The following is a 14,781-nucleotide window of genomic DNA, read 5'->3' on the forward strand; positions in this document are numbered from 1 at the left end:
GGTAAGTTTTTCACACAGAGAGTGGTGGGTGTGTAGAATGCGCTGCTGGTGATGATGGTAGAGGCGGATACAATAGGGTCTTTTAAGAGACTTGGATAGGTACATGGAGTTCAGAAAAATAGAGGATTATGTGGTAGGGAAATTCTAGGCAGTTTCTAGAGTAGGTTATATGGCCGGCACAACATTGTGGGCCAAAGGGCCTGTAATATGCTGTAGATTTCCATGTTCTATGTTCTATGAATGGAGCTATTTTTCAGTATTTACAAAATTGCTAATGAAAACCCATGTATCAAAATACTAGAGAAAAACTCAGGCCCAAATCCATTGTCATACAAATATCTTTTAAGAGGAACACATAAACCAGATAAAGCTGTTAATGGATAACTGTAGAGTTTTTTACATGTCTTAAAACAGAGCAATGTCTGTCTGATCATTCCTATGCAACATTTCCTAAAGCAGTCTTAAAGGAATCTTGGGGGAAAATCTGGTTTACCTGTGAGAAGGATTCCAACCTCAATGGTAGTATGCGGAAAAATGCAACACATTTGAAAAACAAAGTGATAAATAACAAACAATACATTGACTCCCAGCGTGTTACAACTCTCTGCAGCACAATAGTAGATATTTTCTTTTACATTCTCCTATTTTATTTGGCAGTAGCTTTCTTTGTCTGTGGGCCATATTCTTAATTCTAGAGATCACAACATTTTTAATTAGAGGTTAAATTCTATTAGTTCTTCCATGACTCTGTGTAGCATTTACATGGTGATCTGATATCTGAATTTTCCGAGTAAACGTCGATTTTGCTGCACAAATTCCTATTTTCTGCTTAGTGGATGCCCATGCCTTGTGTGATTATTCTCCACTGTAAGGCTCCTTGTAGCAATTCTAGAGCTAGGACCTCTCATCTTCACTTACTGGAAGATGCACTGATCAGACTGTGGCTAACACCTTTTCCAAATAAGAGCCACTTCTCAGTCAGTTGAAAATTTGGTCAATTTGTTATGCAAAATACATTCCTATGAATGTATTAATTCAGAAAGTAGAGAAACTTGTAGAAAAAATTGTTTTATCGGAAGGCCAATGTTGAATTTCTTGAGTACGTTCAAGACAGAGCTCTGCAGCAGTATGCTCTCCAGGCAACAGGAGTGCAGGTCATTCTATTCATAGAGCCGTACAGCAGAGAAACAGTTCCTTCAGCCCACCGTGACCGGGGCAACTTTGATGCCCATTTGCGCTATTCCAATTTGCCTGCATTATGTCGGTATCTTCCCATGCCTTGTCTGTTCACGCGCCAGTCTAACTATGGTGACTATATCTGCTTCCTGCAACTCCTCTGGCCACAAGCTCTACATATCAGTCACTCTCTGTGTGAAAGAAATACTTCCCTCTACATCCCCTTTGAAATTCCTTCCTTTCACCCTGAACCTACTGTATACTCTCTTTATTTTGATAACCCTACCATGGGAAAAATATTATGACTATTTGTGCCTCTTATAATTTTATATATCTGTATCAGATCTACCCATCAGCCTTCTTCACTCCAGAGAAAACAAGCCTAGACTATCTAATCTCTTCCTATAACTAAAGTTCTCCAATCCTGGTAATACTCTGGTAAAGCTCCTCTACGCTCTCTCCAGTACAACCACATCCTTTCTGAAATGTGGTGACTAGGGCAGCACACAGTACGTCAAGTGTTGTTGATCTGGTGTTTTGTAAAGTATCAGCATAACATTCCAACTTTGCCACATGCCTTCTTTACCACTCTACACTATGTACCTGTATTGCCACTTGCAGTGAATTAAAGACTCAAAATCCCAGATTGCCCTGCTCAACGTTCCTTGGTGCTCTTTCATTTACTGTCCAACACCATTTGTCTTATCAAAATCAATCACTTTGTACTTGCCAAGTTCCAGATGACAAAGCTCTTCCCTACCATCCATCTGGTTTATATCCTATAATAGGCTTAGGCAACAATACAATTGCTGATGCCATAATTGAATTAATTGGTAGGATAGGAATGAGAGGAAAATGGTTTGTTCTTGTTTCTGTATTCTATAACAGCTCAACTAGAATCCAATTTTGGATAACATTATAACTTAGACATGAGAGACAAAAAAAAACAACAGAGCAACAGCAGTGAGTGCTGTTTGCAAACTGACTAAACAGAAAAGCACCAGTGTCATAACTGTCATACGAAGAGTCGTGCACAACATAAACCTTTGCATTATGAAGAATGAAACAGTAAATAAGACCTATTATTGAGCAAATGGAAGACTGAGCTATACTTAAGTTTGCTGATGACACCATTGTCATTGGCTGAATCAAAGGTAGAAAAGGTGGTGACACACCAGCATTTTGATCGAGGCACGACTGTGCAGGCGCGCGGACGTCAGCGAGTTAGACCGGCAGGAAGAATTTAAAAGGAGGACAGCTTTATAGAGAGGGCATCAGAGTAGGAGGGCTTTGGCTCAATGGGTTGAGGTAAGGTAAGTTACTTGCGAAGAATAGAAACAGGAAGTATGTTTGTGAGGCCGGTGTTCTGGACTGGGTGTCAGATGTGGGATGTCCGGAAGTCTCCCAGCCTCCCAGACAGCCACATCTGTGCCAAGTGCGTCGAGCTGCAGATCCTTAGGGACCGGGCTAGGGAACTGGAGATGCAGCTTGATGACCTTTGTCTGGTCAGGGAAAGTGAGGAGGTGATAGAGAGGAACAATGGGCAAGTAATCACACCGGGGCCTCGGGAGACAGGTAAGAGGGCAACAGTCAGGAGAGGGAAGGGCAAGATTCAGATACTAGAGAGAACCCCTGTGGCTAACCCCCTTAACAATTGGTATTCCTGTTTGAGCACTGTTGGGGGGGATGACCTACCTGGGGGAAGCAACAGTTGCTCCACCTCTGGCACAGAGTCTGGCCCTGTGGCTCAGAAGGGTAGGGAAAGGAAGAGGATGGCAGCGGTGATAGGGGACTCTATAGTTAGGGGGTTAGATAGGCAATTCTGTGGTGCAGGAAAGAAACACGGATGGTAGTTTGCCTCTCAGGTGCCAGAGCCCAGGATGTTTCTGATCACGTCCACGATATCTTGAAGTGGGAAGGTGAACAGCCAGAGGTTGTGTTAAATATTGGTACCAACAACAAAGGTAGGAAAACAGAGGAGGTCCTGAAAACAGATTATAGGGAGTTAGGAAAGAAGCTGAGAAGCAGGACCTTAAAGGTAGTAATTTCAGGATTATTGCCTGTGCCACTTGACAGTGGAAGCTTGTAGACAGTGTGAGAGGGAGGATAGGCAGGTGACAGAGAAGGGATACGCTCAGACTGATGGTTTGAGATGTGTCTATTTTAATGCAAGGAGTATCATGAACAAAGCAGATGAGCTTATAGTGTGGATCAGTACTTGGAGGTATGATGTTATGGCCATTACAGAGACTTGGATAGCTCAGGGACTGGAATGGTGACTTAGAGTGCCAGGCTTTAGATGTTTCAGAAAGGACAGGGAGGGAGGTGAAATAGATTGGGGTGTGGCACTGTTGATCAGAGATAATACCATGGCTGCAGAAAAGGAGGAAGTCATGGAGGGATTATCTACTGAGTCTCTGTGGGCGGAAGTTAGGAAAAGGAAGGGGTCAATAACTCTACTGGGTGTTTTTTATAGACCATCCAATAGTAACAGGGACATCGAGGAGCAGATAGGGAGACAGATTCTGGAAAGGTGTAATAATAACAGGGTTGTCATGGTGGGAGATTTTAATTTCCCCAATATTGATTAGAATCTCTCTTCAGCGAAGGATTTAGGTCGGGTGGAGTTTGTTAGGTATGTTCAGGAAGGTTTCCAGACACAATATGTAGATAAACCTATAAGAGGAGAGGCTGTACTTGATCTGGTATTGGGAAGTGAACCTAGTCAATTGTCACGTTTCTTAGTGGGAGACCATTTTGGTGATAGTGATCAGAATTCTATCTCCTTTACCATAGCACTGGAGAGGGACAGGAACAGACAAATTAGGAAAGGGTTTAATTGGAGTAAGGGGAAATATGAAGCTATCAAGCAGGAATTTGGAAGTGTAAATTGGGAACAGATATTCTCAGGGAAATGTACAGCAGAAATATGGCAAATGTTCAGGGGATATTTGTGTGGTGTTCTGCAAAGGTACAATCCAATGAGACAGGAAAGGATGGTAGGATACAGGAATCATGGTGTACCAAGGCTGTTAAAAATCTAGTCAAGAAGAGAAGAAAAGCTAATGAAAGGTTCAAAAAAGAAGGTAATGGTAGAGATCTAGAAGATTATAAGGCTAGCAGGAAGGAGCTTAAGAATGAAATTAGGAAAGCCAGAAGGGACCATGAGAAGGCCTTGGTGAGCAGGATTAAGGAACACCTCAAGCATTCTACAAGTACGTGAAGAGCAAGAGGATAAGATGGATGTGAGAGAATAGGACCAAACAAGTGTGACAGTAGAAAATTGTGTATGGAACCGGAGGAATTAGCAGAAGTACTTAATGAATGCTTCAGTATTCACTACAGAAAAGGATCTTGGCGATTGTAGGGATGTCTTATAGTGGACTGAAAAGCTTGAGCATACAGACATTAAGAAAGAGGATATGCTGGAGTTTTTGGAAAGCATCAGGTTGGATAAGTCACTGGGACCGTATGCGATGTACCCCACGCTACTGTGGGAGGTGAGGGAGGAGATTGCTCAGCCTCTGGCAATGAACTTTGCTTCATCAGTGAGGATGGGAGAGGTTCTGGAGGATAAGAGAGTTGCAGATGTTGCTGCTTTATTCAAGAAAGGGAGTAGAATTAGCCCAGGAAATTATAGACTAGTGAGCCTTACCTCAGTTGTTGGTAAGTCGATGGAGAAGATCCTGAAAGGCAGCATTTATGAACATTTGGAGAGGCATAATATGATTAGGAATAGTCAGCACGGCTTTGTCAAAGGCAGGTCACACCTTACGAGGCTGATCGAATTTTTTGAGGATGTGACTAAACACATTGATGAAAATAGAGTAGTAGATGTAGTGTATATGGATTTCAGCAAGGCATTTGATAAGATACCTCATGCAAGGCTTATTAAGAAAGTAAGGAGGCATGGGATCCAAGGGGACATTGCTATGTGGATCCAGAATTGGCTTGCTCACAGAAGGCAAAGAGTGGTTGTAGACAGGTCATATTTTTCATGGAGGTCGGTGATCAGTGGTGTGCCTCAGGGATTTGTTCTGGGACCCCTACTCTTTGCGATTTTTATAAATGACCTGGATGAGGTAGTGGAGGCATGGGTTTTTAAACTTGCTGATGACACAAAGGTTGGGGTTGTTGTGGATAGTGTGGAGGCTACAGTGGGACATCGATAGGATGCAAAACTGGGCTGAGAGGTGGCAGATGGTGTTTCACCCAGATAAGTGTACGGTGGTTCATTTTGATAGGTCAAATATGATGGCAGAATATAGTATTAATGGTAAGACCCTTGGCAGTGTGGAGGATCAGAGGGATCCTGGTGTCCAAGTCCATAGGATACTCAAAGCTGCTGCACAGGTTGACACTGTGGTTAAGAAGTCATACGGTGCATTGGACTTCATCAGCCATAGGATTGAGTTCAAGAGCCGAGAGGTAATGCTACAGCTGTATAAAACCCTGGTCATACCCCACTTGGAGTACTGTGCTTAATTCTGGTCACTTCACTACAGGAAGGATGTGGAAACAATAGAAAGAGTGCAGAAGAGATTTACAAGGATGGGGAGCAAGCCTTACAAGAATAGGTTGAGTAAACTTGGCCTTTTCTCCTTGGAGCAACGGAGGATGAGAGGTGACCTGATAGAGGTGTATAAAATGAGGAGAGGCATTGATCGTGTGGATAGTCAGAGGCTTTTCCCCAGGGCTGAAATGGCTAACACGAGAGGGCACAACTTTAAGTTGCTTGGAAGTAGGTACAGAGGGGATGTCAGGGGTAAGTTTTCTACATAGAGAGTGGTGAGTGTGTGGAATGGGCTGCTGGCGACTGTGGTGGAGGCAGATACAATAGGGTCTTTTAAGAGACCTGGATAGGTATATGGAGCTTAGAAAAACAGAGGGCTAAAGATTTATATGATCTGAAGAGAAATATACCTCAAGAATGGTTAAAAAGAGATAAATATTTAATTAATATACTATTGGTGGCTGGTAAAAAGACTCTTACTAGGAAATGGTTATCACAGGAGATTCCAACTTTAAATGCATGGATGGAAATTACAATGGACATTTACAAAATGGAGAAGATAACAGATTCTGTTAATCATAAGCTGGAACAATTTGATTCATACTGGGAAAAATGGTTTAACTACATAATGCCTCATAGGCCTGATTTTATTCTCACAAATCAATGAATGTGTTGTAAAAAAAAGATCACTCCCTACTTGTACATAGTTCTTTCCTTTTGCTGGTTTTTCTTTCCACTCTTTTCTATAAGTGTATACCTCAGATAAATACTTTATGGTGATTTGTGATATATATGATTATATGATATATATGTACAACGTCTGAAATACATCTTATGGAAATGTTTGTTTGATGACGAACTTCAATAAAAAAAAAAATTACAAAAAAAAAGAAAAACAGAGGGGCATGGGAAACACTAGGTAATTTCTGAAGTAAGTACATGTTTGGTACAGCATTGTGGGCCGGAGGGCCTGTATTGTGCTGTAGGTTGTCTATGTTTCTATATACTATTGGAGGGAGAATGAAAATTTGGCTGAGAGGTTCTCACTTTATGTCAGCCAGACCAAGGAGCTGATTACTGATTACAGGAGGAGGAAAGTGAACTTCCATGAGCCAGTTGTCAGCCAGAGAGGAGAGGGTCAGCAAATTTAAATTCCTCAGTGTTATCATTTCAGAGTGCTAATGCCATTAAGAAGAAAGCATGACAGTGGCTCTATTTTCCTAGAACTTTGTGTAGATTCAGCATGTCATCTAAAACTTCAACGAACATCTATAGATGTGCAATGGAGAGTATATTGACTAATTGCATCATGGCCTGATGAAAAAAATGGTGAATACAGCTTAGATCATCATGGGTAAAGCCCACCCAACCATTGAGCACATGTAGTAGAACGTCTTTGAACCTTGTAGAATTTTCTTTATTTCTGCATTAATATGAACTAAAATATGATCGGATCTTCATGTAAGATCTAAAACTAGATAAAGTGAACCCAGTTAAATAGATAACACAAAAAAAGCATTATGCTTGTTCATTTATTTATTTATTTATTGAGAAAAATGATCCAATGTTACATGTATTTGTTGGAAAAAATATGTGAATCTTTGCTTTCAGTAACTGGTGTGACCCCCTTGTATAGTAATAACTTCAACCAAACATTTCCGGTAACTGCTGATCAGTCCTGCATGTCGGCCTGGAGGAATTTTACTTTACATTCCTCCTTACAAAACTGCTTCAATTCTGGGATGTTGGTGGGCTTCCCTGCATGAACTGCATGCTTCAGATCCTTTCACAGCACTTTTTATAGGATTAAGATCAGGACTTTGAATCAGCCATTCCAAGACAGGAATTTTCTTCCTTTTAAACCATTCTGTTGTTGATTTACTCTTGTCATTCAGGTTATTGCCTTGTTGTTTTATCCAACTTCTATTAAGCTTCAGGTGATGTGCTGCTACCGTGACATTCTCCTGTAAAATGTCTTGATACAATTTTGAATAATTGTCCCCTCAATGATTGCAAGCTCTCCAGGTCCTCAGGCAGCAAAGCAGGCCCAAACCGTGATGTTCCTTCCACCATGCTCCATAGTTGGGATAAGGTTTTTGTGTGGTGTGCAGTGCTCTTTTCCCTCCTATCATAGCAATGTGCATTTCTGCCAAAAAGTTCAACTTCTGTCTCATCTGTCCATAGAGCATTGTCCCAGAAGCAGTATAGAACATCCAGGTGTCTTTTGCAAACTTGAGACTGGGAGCATTGTATACTTGTACACCATTCTTGTTTGTGTTTTTCTGATAATGCACACATGAACAGCGACTTTAGGAAGTTCTAGAGATTTTTGCTGGTCTTTTGCTGTTACCCTTGGGTTCTTTTTCACTTCCTTCAGCATTGCACATTGTTGTCTTGGTGTGATCTATACAGGATGCCCACTCATAGGGACGCTAGCAACAGTACTGAGTTTCCTCCATTTGTAGACTATTTCTCTTACTGTGGACTGATGAATACTCAAATCTCTAGAAATGCTTTTGTAGCCTTTTCTTCTTTTAAGGTCCTCTGAGTGTTGTTTTGATCAAGGCATAGTGCATATAGACAGATTTTCCTTGAGAACAGCAGGGTCTGTCAGTAATCTGACTTTGTGTGTCTTTTTTATAGGGCATGGCACCTCTATAACCCACACGTCCAATATCATTTCATTGATTGGAACACCTAATTCCAAATAGCTTTTGCAGAAGGCATTACCCCAGATGTTCACATACTTTTTCAAACAAATGCATATAATATTGGATCATTTTGCTCAATAAATAAATGAACAAGTAAAATGTTTTTTGTGTTATATATTTAATTGGGCCCCCTTTATCTAGTTTTAGGACTTAAGGGAAGATCTGATCACATTTTAGGTCATATTTATGCAGAAAAAGAAGAAATTCTACTGGGTTCATAGACTTTCTAGCACCACTGTATGTAATGCTGTTGCAGGAAAGTAGCATCCATCATCAATGACTCTCACCATCCAGGCCATGCTCTCTTCTTGCTGCTGTCATCAGGAAGGAGATACATGAGCCTCAGGACCCACACCACCAGTTTCAGGAACAGTTATTACCCTTATACCATCAGGCTCTTGAACCAGAAGGGTAACCCCAACACTAAATTGTTCCCACAACCTATAGACTCACTTTAAAGGACTCTTCACCTTGTGTTCTGGATATTTATTGCGCATTTATTACTATTATTATTATTATTATTATTTGTGTTTTTCTTTTTCTTATTGTATTTTTTGATGTTTTTTGCACATTGATTGTTTGTCCATCTTGTGTGAGGTCTTCATTGATCCTAGAATATATCATTTTATTTACTGTGAATGCTCACATGAAAATGAATCCAGGGTTGTAGATGCTGATACATATGTACTTTGATAATAAATTTACTTTGCACTTAACTTTTGCACTTGCAAGAATTAGAAGGATGTACACTCCCTTACGGACTCATGCACTGGCTATTTCAGTTTTACCTATTTCTAAACTTAAACTTGTTATTAAAGTCATAGACAGCGTCTGTAATCTAGACAATCAATGCGTTCAGTAGGGAACTCTATTTTTTTCCATGTTGGTTTTCTGCTCATGAAAAGATCTTGTGTCCCACTGTAATTATTTCCCCAGAACTCAGAATGATACCTTTTTGTTGCGATGCAATTCATCTTGTTTCCAGTGGCAACCATAAATACCAGTAACACAGATTAAACACTGTTTCCTCAGCACATGCGGCATCTCTTTATCCTCTTTCAAATACTGTTATCAGGTATTAACTTTACTAACCTGGGGAAGAAAAATAGGAAAACAAGTAAATTAATTGCGACATGTAAAGAGTAAAACATTCTGTTACATTAAACCAGAGAAATTCACAGTTATTGCTTTGAAAATAAAAAGACAAAAATTGATAAGAGTTGGGGAACAACCTGAGCCAGAATAAGTATCATCTCATTGAACTCTGAAATATCTGGTACGAGTAAATATAAGCAAAATACGAGGGGTGATTGATAGGTTCGTGGTCTAAGGTAGAAGGAGTCAATTTTAGAAAACCTAGCACATTAATTTTTCCTACATTTACACACTTAGTCCAGTGGTCGTGGAGCGTACGGATCCCTTCTTTGTAGAAGTCGGCGTCTCAGACCTCCAGAAGTGGTCCACAGCAGGGGGTGATTGATAAGTTCGTGGCCTAAAGTAGGAGATGAGTTATTAATTTCAAACTTTTTGCATTTTCACTCAAAGAGTTGAACTGCACGTGCATGTAATGAGAGCTGTATAACTCACCTCCTTCTACCTTAGGCCACAAACTTATCAGTCACCCCTGCTGTGGACCACCTGGAGGTCCAAGATGCTCTTGTTACAAGCACATGCAGTTCAACTCTGAGTGATAATGCAGAAAGTTTGAAGTTAATAACTCATCTCTTTCTACTTTAGGCCACACCCCCGGTGTGGACCACTTCTACAAAGAAGGAATCCGTATGCTCCACAATCGCTGGACTAAGTGTGTACATGTAGGAGGGGACTATGTTGAAAAATAAATGTGCTAGGTTTTCTAAAATTGACTCCTTTTACCTTAGGCCATGAACTTATCAATCACCCCTTGTAAATGCTGATACTCAGGTCAATGAACTATATAATGAAGTTATAGTGACTCATAGTTATGAAGAAAATAAATTAGAAATAGGGAAAAAAACATGCTCATTCCTTTATTTTGCTACTTGGGAATCTCATAATAAACTTCCTTACTTATTGGATTACTATTGATGGGCACTTGATGGTCATCATGCACATGATAGGATGTCGGGACTACTTCTTTATTGTATGTCTCTGCAACTCTGTAGCATGTCATGCAGGCACACTGTACATTGAAAGATAGCTCAGCATGCTTATTTATTTATTTGAAACAGGGTTTTATTTCATGTTACTTATATGCTACTGACTTTCATCCTGCTCAGCAGTGAGGACTTTTATACAGTTATTCATTCCATTGATTGCTTCTCTGATTTAAATACATTGGTGCAAATTTGGTGAATTGACTCGAATTACTTTGTTTGTAGTTACAATGGCTGCACATATTGAATTGGTACTTTCAAGTAGAATTCCATAAAAAGAAATGTAAATGTGCGGCATACATTTGACATTATTGTGTTACTGATGGATCTTCATTTACAGCTATAATGTATATGTGGAACTTGAGGAACTGAAATGATGATTAATTATCCCACTCAATTTATCTGTGCAAAGAAAAGCTTCCGTGGTTTTGTAAGACAGACAAAGTAAGGTAATTCCTTTGGGGCAGTTCATTACATAATTCCTTCTTATTTTTTTGCTATCAAAGTAAATTAATTTGCACTTATCTACACAATGTTCAATTCTGAACAAATCGAGCTGCAGAGGCATGAAACTCCTTTTTAATTCTGCAATCCTTTACTGTGATGATGTCTATTCAGCCTATTAAGAATAGGGGACATGTCTTATATTGAAAGCTCCACCAATTTTATTCCCTCCCTTCACCTTATCAGGAAATGTAGAGAAAGCTGCCAAGTGCAGGGCAGCAGAGATGATTTAGCCAAGAATGATCACTTTATAATAAACTACAAAATAACAAGTCACGAGGGGGCCACAAAACAAGAGACAACAGATACCTAACAAGGCAACTAGGTAACTGAAGGCCAGGAGCAACTGGTTGAGGCTGGCTGGTTCATTTGAGGGCTCAAAGATTGCGAATGAGAGCTGGGTTTAAATAGGCTGCAGGTAATGAGTTGGAAACAAGTGGAAGGTGATTCCTGTTAGCTGGCTGGAGACTGGGAGGAGCTTGCATCTGCAGGCCAGACAGAATCCCCCCCATCACCCCACCTGCTAATGGATGGCTCTTGACAGCCCTGGATGATCTAGATAGGTCCGGCAGAACTCCTTGATGAGTGATGATGGATCCAAGATGAAACTGGATGGCCCAAGATCTCTCCTGTGGGCTAGTCCCAGTTGGCCAGGTTCTGCACACCCCATCCAGAATGCTGTGAATCCATCAACTGATGAACTGTGAATACTGGGCTACCTTCCACCACCCTTGGTTCTAGACATGCAGGTTTAGATGGATTAAGTGGGGCATGGACAATGGGCTTCAGGCAGGACACATGGAATGTAGGCGTGATCTGGAGGGACAGTAGCAGATGGAGAAGGCAAGTGAATGGAATCTGCGTAAACTTAAAGGTACCACTGAACTGGGGCAAGAGCTTTTGGAGTCAGTGTGCAGGGACATGTCTCTGAGGAACAGCCAGACGTAGTCCTCAGGCAGCAGTTGTCTGCCTAGGCACCAATGTGTGTTAGCCTGGTGGCAGTAAGCACTCTTGGCAGCTGGTATGGCTCTCCATGCCCTCCTCCAAGCATTCCAGCATCTGTGAACCAGGGTCCTGGTGGACAGAATCTTTACTGTTGGCTCCTTCGCAGGGAACGTGGGTTTACCTGTCATGACAGGGTGTCCGCCTGAGTGTTCTTGGATCCGGGTTGGTAGGAGATGGAGAAGTTGAATTGCTTGAAGAAGAGGGCCCAGCGAGCCTGATACAGGTTTAGTTGGCGGTTCTGCTGAATGGATACGAGGTTCTGGTGGTTAGTCCGGATCAGGAAGGGCTTGGTGTTTCCCATTGCCAACGTCCCCATTCCTCTAAAGCTCATTTGAGGGTGAGTCTCATACTTCAGAGGCAAGAATTGTCTCCTATTCCATAGCTGTGCTGCGTAGAGTTGAGCTTGTGTGAGAAGAAGGCACAAGTGTGCCTCTTCCCATCCAGTCCTTGCTGGGAGAGGATGGCCCGTGTCCCATATCAGATGTGTCTACCTCTACCACAGAAGGTCTGGAGGTGTTCAGATAGTGGAGAATGGGAGCTGTGGTAATGTGTCTCTTGAGCTCCTCGAAGCATGGTCCCTGGCAGCAGACCAAGTTATCCATAAGGTAGGGGACTTGGTGAGGGAGGTAAGAGAAATGGCAATTTGGCTGTAATTTCTGATGAACCAATGGTAGAAATTGGAAGAGCCCAATAAGAGATGTAGCCGTTTGAGGGAGCGCAGTTAGAGCAATTCAATGATGCTGCACACTTTCTCTCGGTCCATGATTATATCCTGGGATGAAAGGACATAACCCAGGAAAGATGACTTAAATGTAGAACTGGCATTTTTCTGACTTGCTCTATAGTTGGTTTTTGAGGAGACACTGAAGGACTGATCAGACGTGACAGGTGGAGTCTTGGGGGTCCTTAGAGAAGATGAGGATGTCGTTGTGGTGGACAAACACATATCTGTGTAGCATGTCTCAGAGGATCTTGTTGATGAAGGCTTGGAAAATGGCTGGACTGCTGGAAATTTGGAAAGGAGTCATCAAGTATTCCTAGTGGCCAGTATGAACCCCTTCTTCCACTCATCTACCAAACAGATGCGGATCAGATTGTATACACTCTGCAGATCCAGTTTGGTGAACATCTAGGCCCTGTGGAGTGTTTTGAATGTGCTATATGTCAAGGGGAGAGGGTAGTGGTCTTAAAGGTGATTTTGCTGAGTCTACAGTAGTCAATGCAGGGATGAAGACCTTCATCTTTCCTCCTGAGAAAGAAGAGTCCTGCACTTGCTGGAGACTGGGATGGTTGAACAAAGCCATGCTGTAGTGCCTTGGTGATGTATTCATTCATAGTTTGGATCTCAGGAGGGGAGAGGAAGAACAGACGACCTCGGGGCGTAGTGGTGCTCAGGAGGAGGCTGTTCACACAGTTTGTTAAATAGCAGGGTAGTGGCCTCCCTTTAACTGAAAGTGATGGCGAAATCATGGTATTCCTGTAGGAGTTTGGGAAGGTTACCTCACCTCTGTCTCCATAGATGTATTGGGTGGAAGTCAGCTGAGGTTGCAGGCAAGTGGGTCCCCAACTCAGCAGTGTACTGGATGTCCAGGCAAAGTGTGGGCCATGAGTGGAGAGCCATGGGTAACCTAAGATGGGAGCATTGTTGGGTGTGTCAATAAGGAGGAACTGGATGGACTCATGGAGTTTTCTGATGCTCATGTGCAAAGGCCGTGTGTACATTCTGACTAGCCTAGACCCAAGGGACATCCGTCAATGGCTGTGATGGAGAAGGGGTGTGAGATAGGCTTGGTAGGGTACAAGCTGCATGCACAGAATCTGGTCCAGAAAGTTGCTTGCTGTACCTGAATCCTCCTGACTGTCTGGGTTCTGGAGGCATTGCTGAGGATGTTCCTGCAGCCTGAAATGGTTCTGGGAATGGAACTAGAGTTCTGGCTAGTAATCTGGAGGGTTGTTCCATAAAACACTTGTTAACATGGAAGGCAAGAGTGATGAGGCTTTTGAGCTCCAGGTAGACAGCTCAACTATATAGCGCTCTGGGAGCCCATGATGGTAATGGTCCAGGAGCGCTTCCACATTCCAGCCACAGTCAGTTGCAAGGGTCCTGAATTCCACAGTGTAATCCAGCACTGAACATAAGCTTTGACACCAGTGAAGTATCTGATCCGCTGCCCCCCTTTCACTTTGCAGATGGTCGAAAACCCAGCACACCTCAGTGTGATATCCTCATATTTACTGAAGATGGTAGTTTATTGTCCCATTTAGTGGTGGCTCAGTCAAGAGAGAGATGATGAAGGCTCAGCCTGTAGAATATGTGGACGGCCGCAGCTCAAAGTGCAAGACACACTGGGACAGGAAGTTGTGGCATTGGGTTGGGTATCTGTCGATACATTGGGTCACAAGAATCCAGGGCTCTGAGGGAGGAGATTGACTGTTGCTGAGTTGTTGTAATGAGATGAAGAGTTGGTTGAGAGTGGTGAGCAGATAGTCAGAGGTTCCCTGCTGCTTCTGGAAAGCATGCTTGTTAAGACAGCTGACTTCCTTTAGACAAACAAACTCTGCTGAATCAATCGCTATTTCAGTCATCCTGTCAGGATATGTAGAGGAGGCTTGAGCAAAACGCAGAGCAACGGAGATCACTCAGTGGTGAGCAATCACTTTTAATAATAAATTGTAAAATAGCAGGTCATGAGGAGCCTCAAAATATGAGAGAACAGGTACTTAACACAACAAAGCA

The 14,781-nt window shown here is 42.1% G+C and overlaps 1 protein-coding gene across 3 annotated transcripts in view; it reads right to left on the minus strand.

Moving 5' to 3' along the window:
* The window catches only part of gdpd2 (glycerophosphodiester phosphodiesterase domain containing 2), a 79,828-nt gene that overhangs the window by 45,922 nt on the left and 19,125 nt on the right, over nucleotides 1–14,781 (minus strand). For all 3 annotated transcript variants that reach the window (XM_073058139.1, XM_073058137.1, XM_073058138.1), the window contains exon 2: nucleotides 9,352–9,492. In XM_073058139.1, the coding sequence (XP_072914240.1) occupies nucleotides 9,352–9,444 (93 nt within the window). In that variant the 5' untranslated portion in view covers nucleotides 9,445–9,492. The remainder of the gene's footprint in view (nucleotides 1–9,351; nucleotides 9,493–14,781) is intronic.

This window comes from Hemitrygon akajei, chromosome 10 (assembly GCF_048418815.1).
Source record: "Hemitrygon akajei chromosome 10, sHemAka1.3, whole genome shotgun sequence".
NCBI lineage: Eukaryota > Metazoa > Chordata > Chondrichthyes > Myliobatiformes > Dasyatidae > Hemitrygon > Hemitrygon akajei.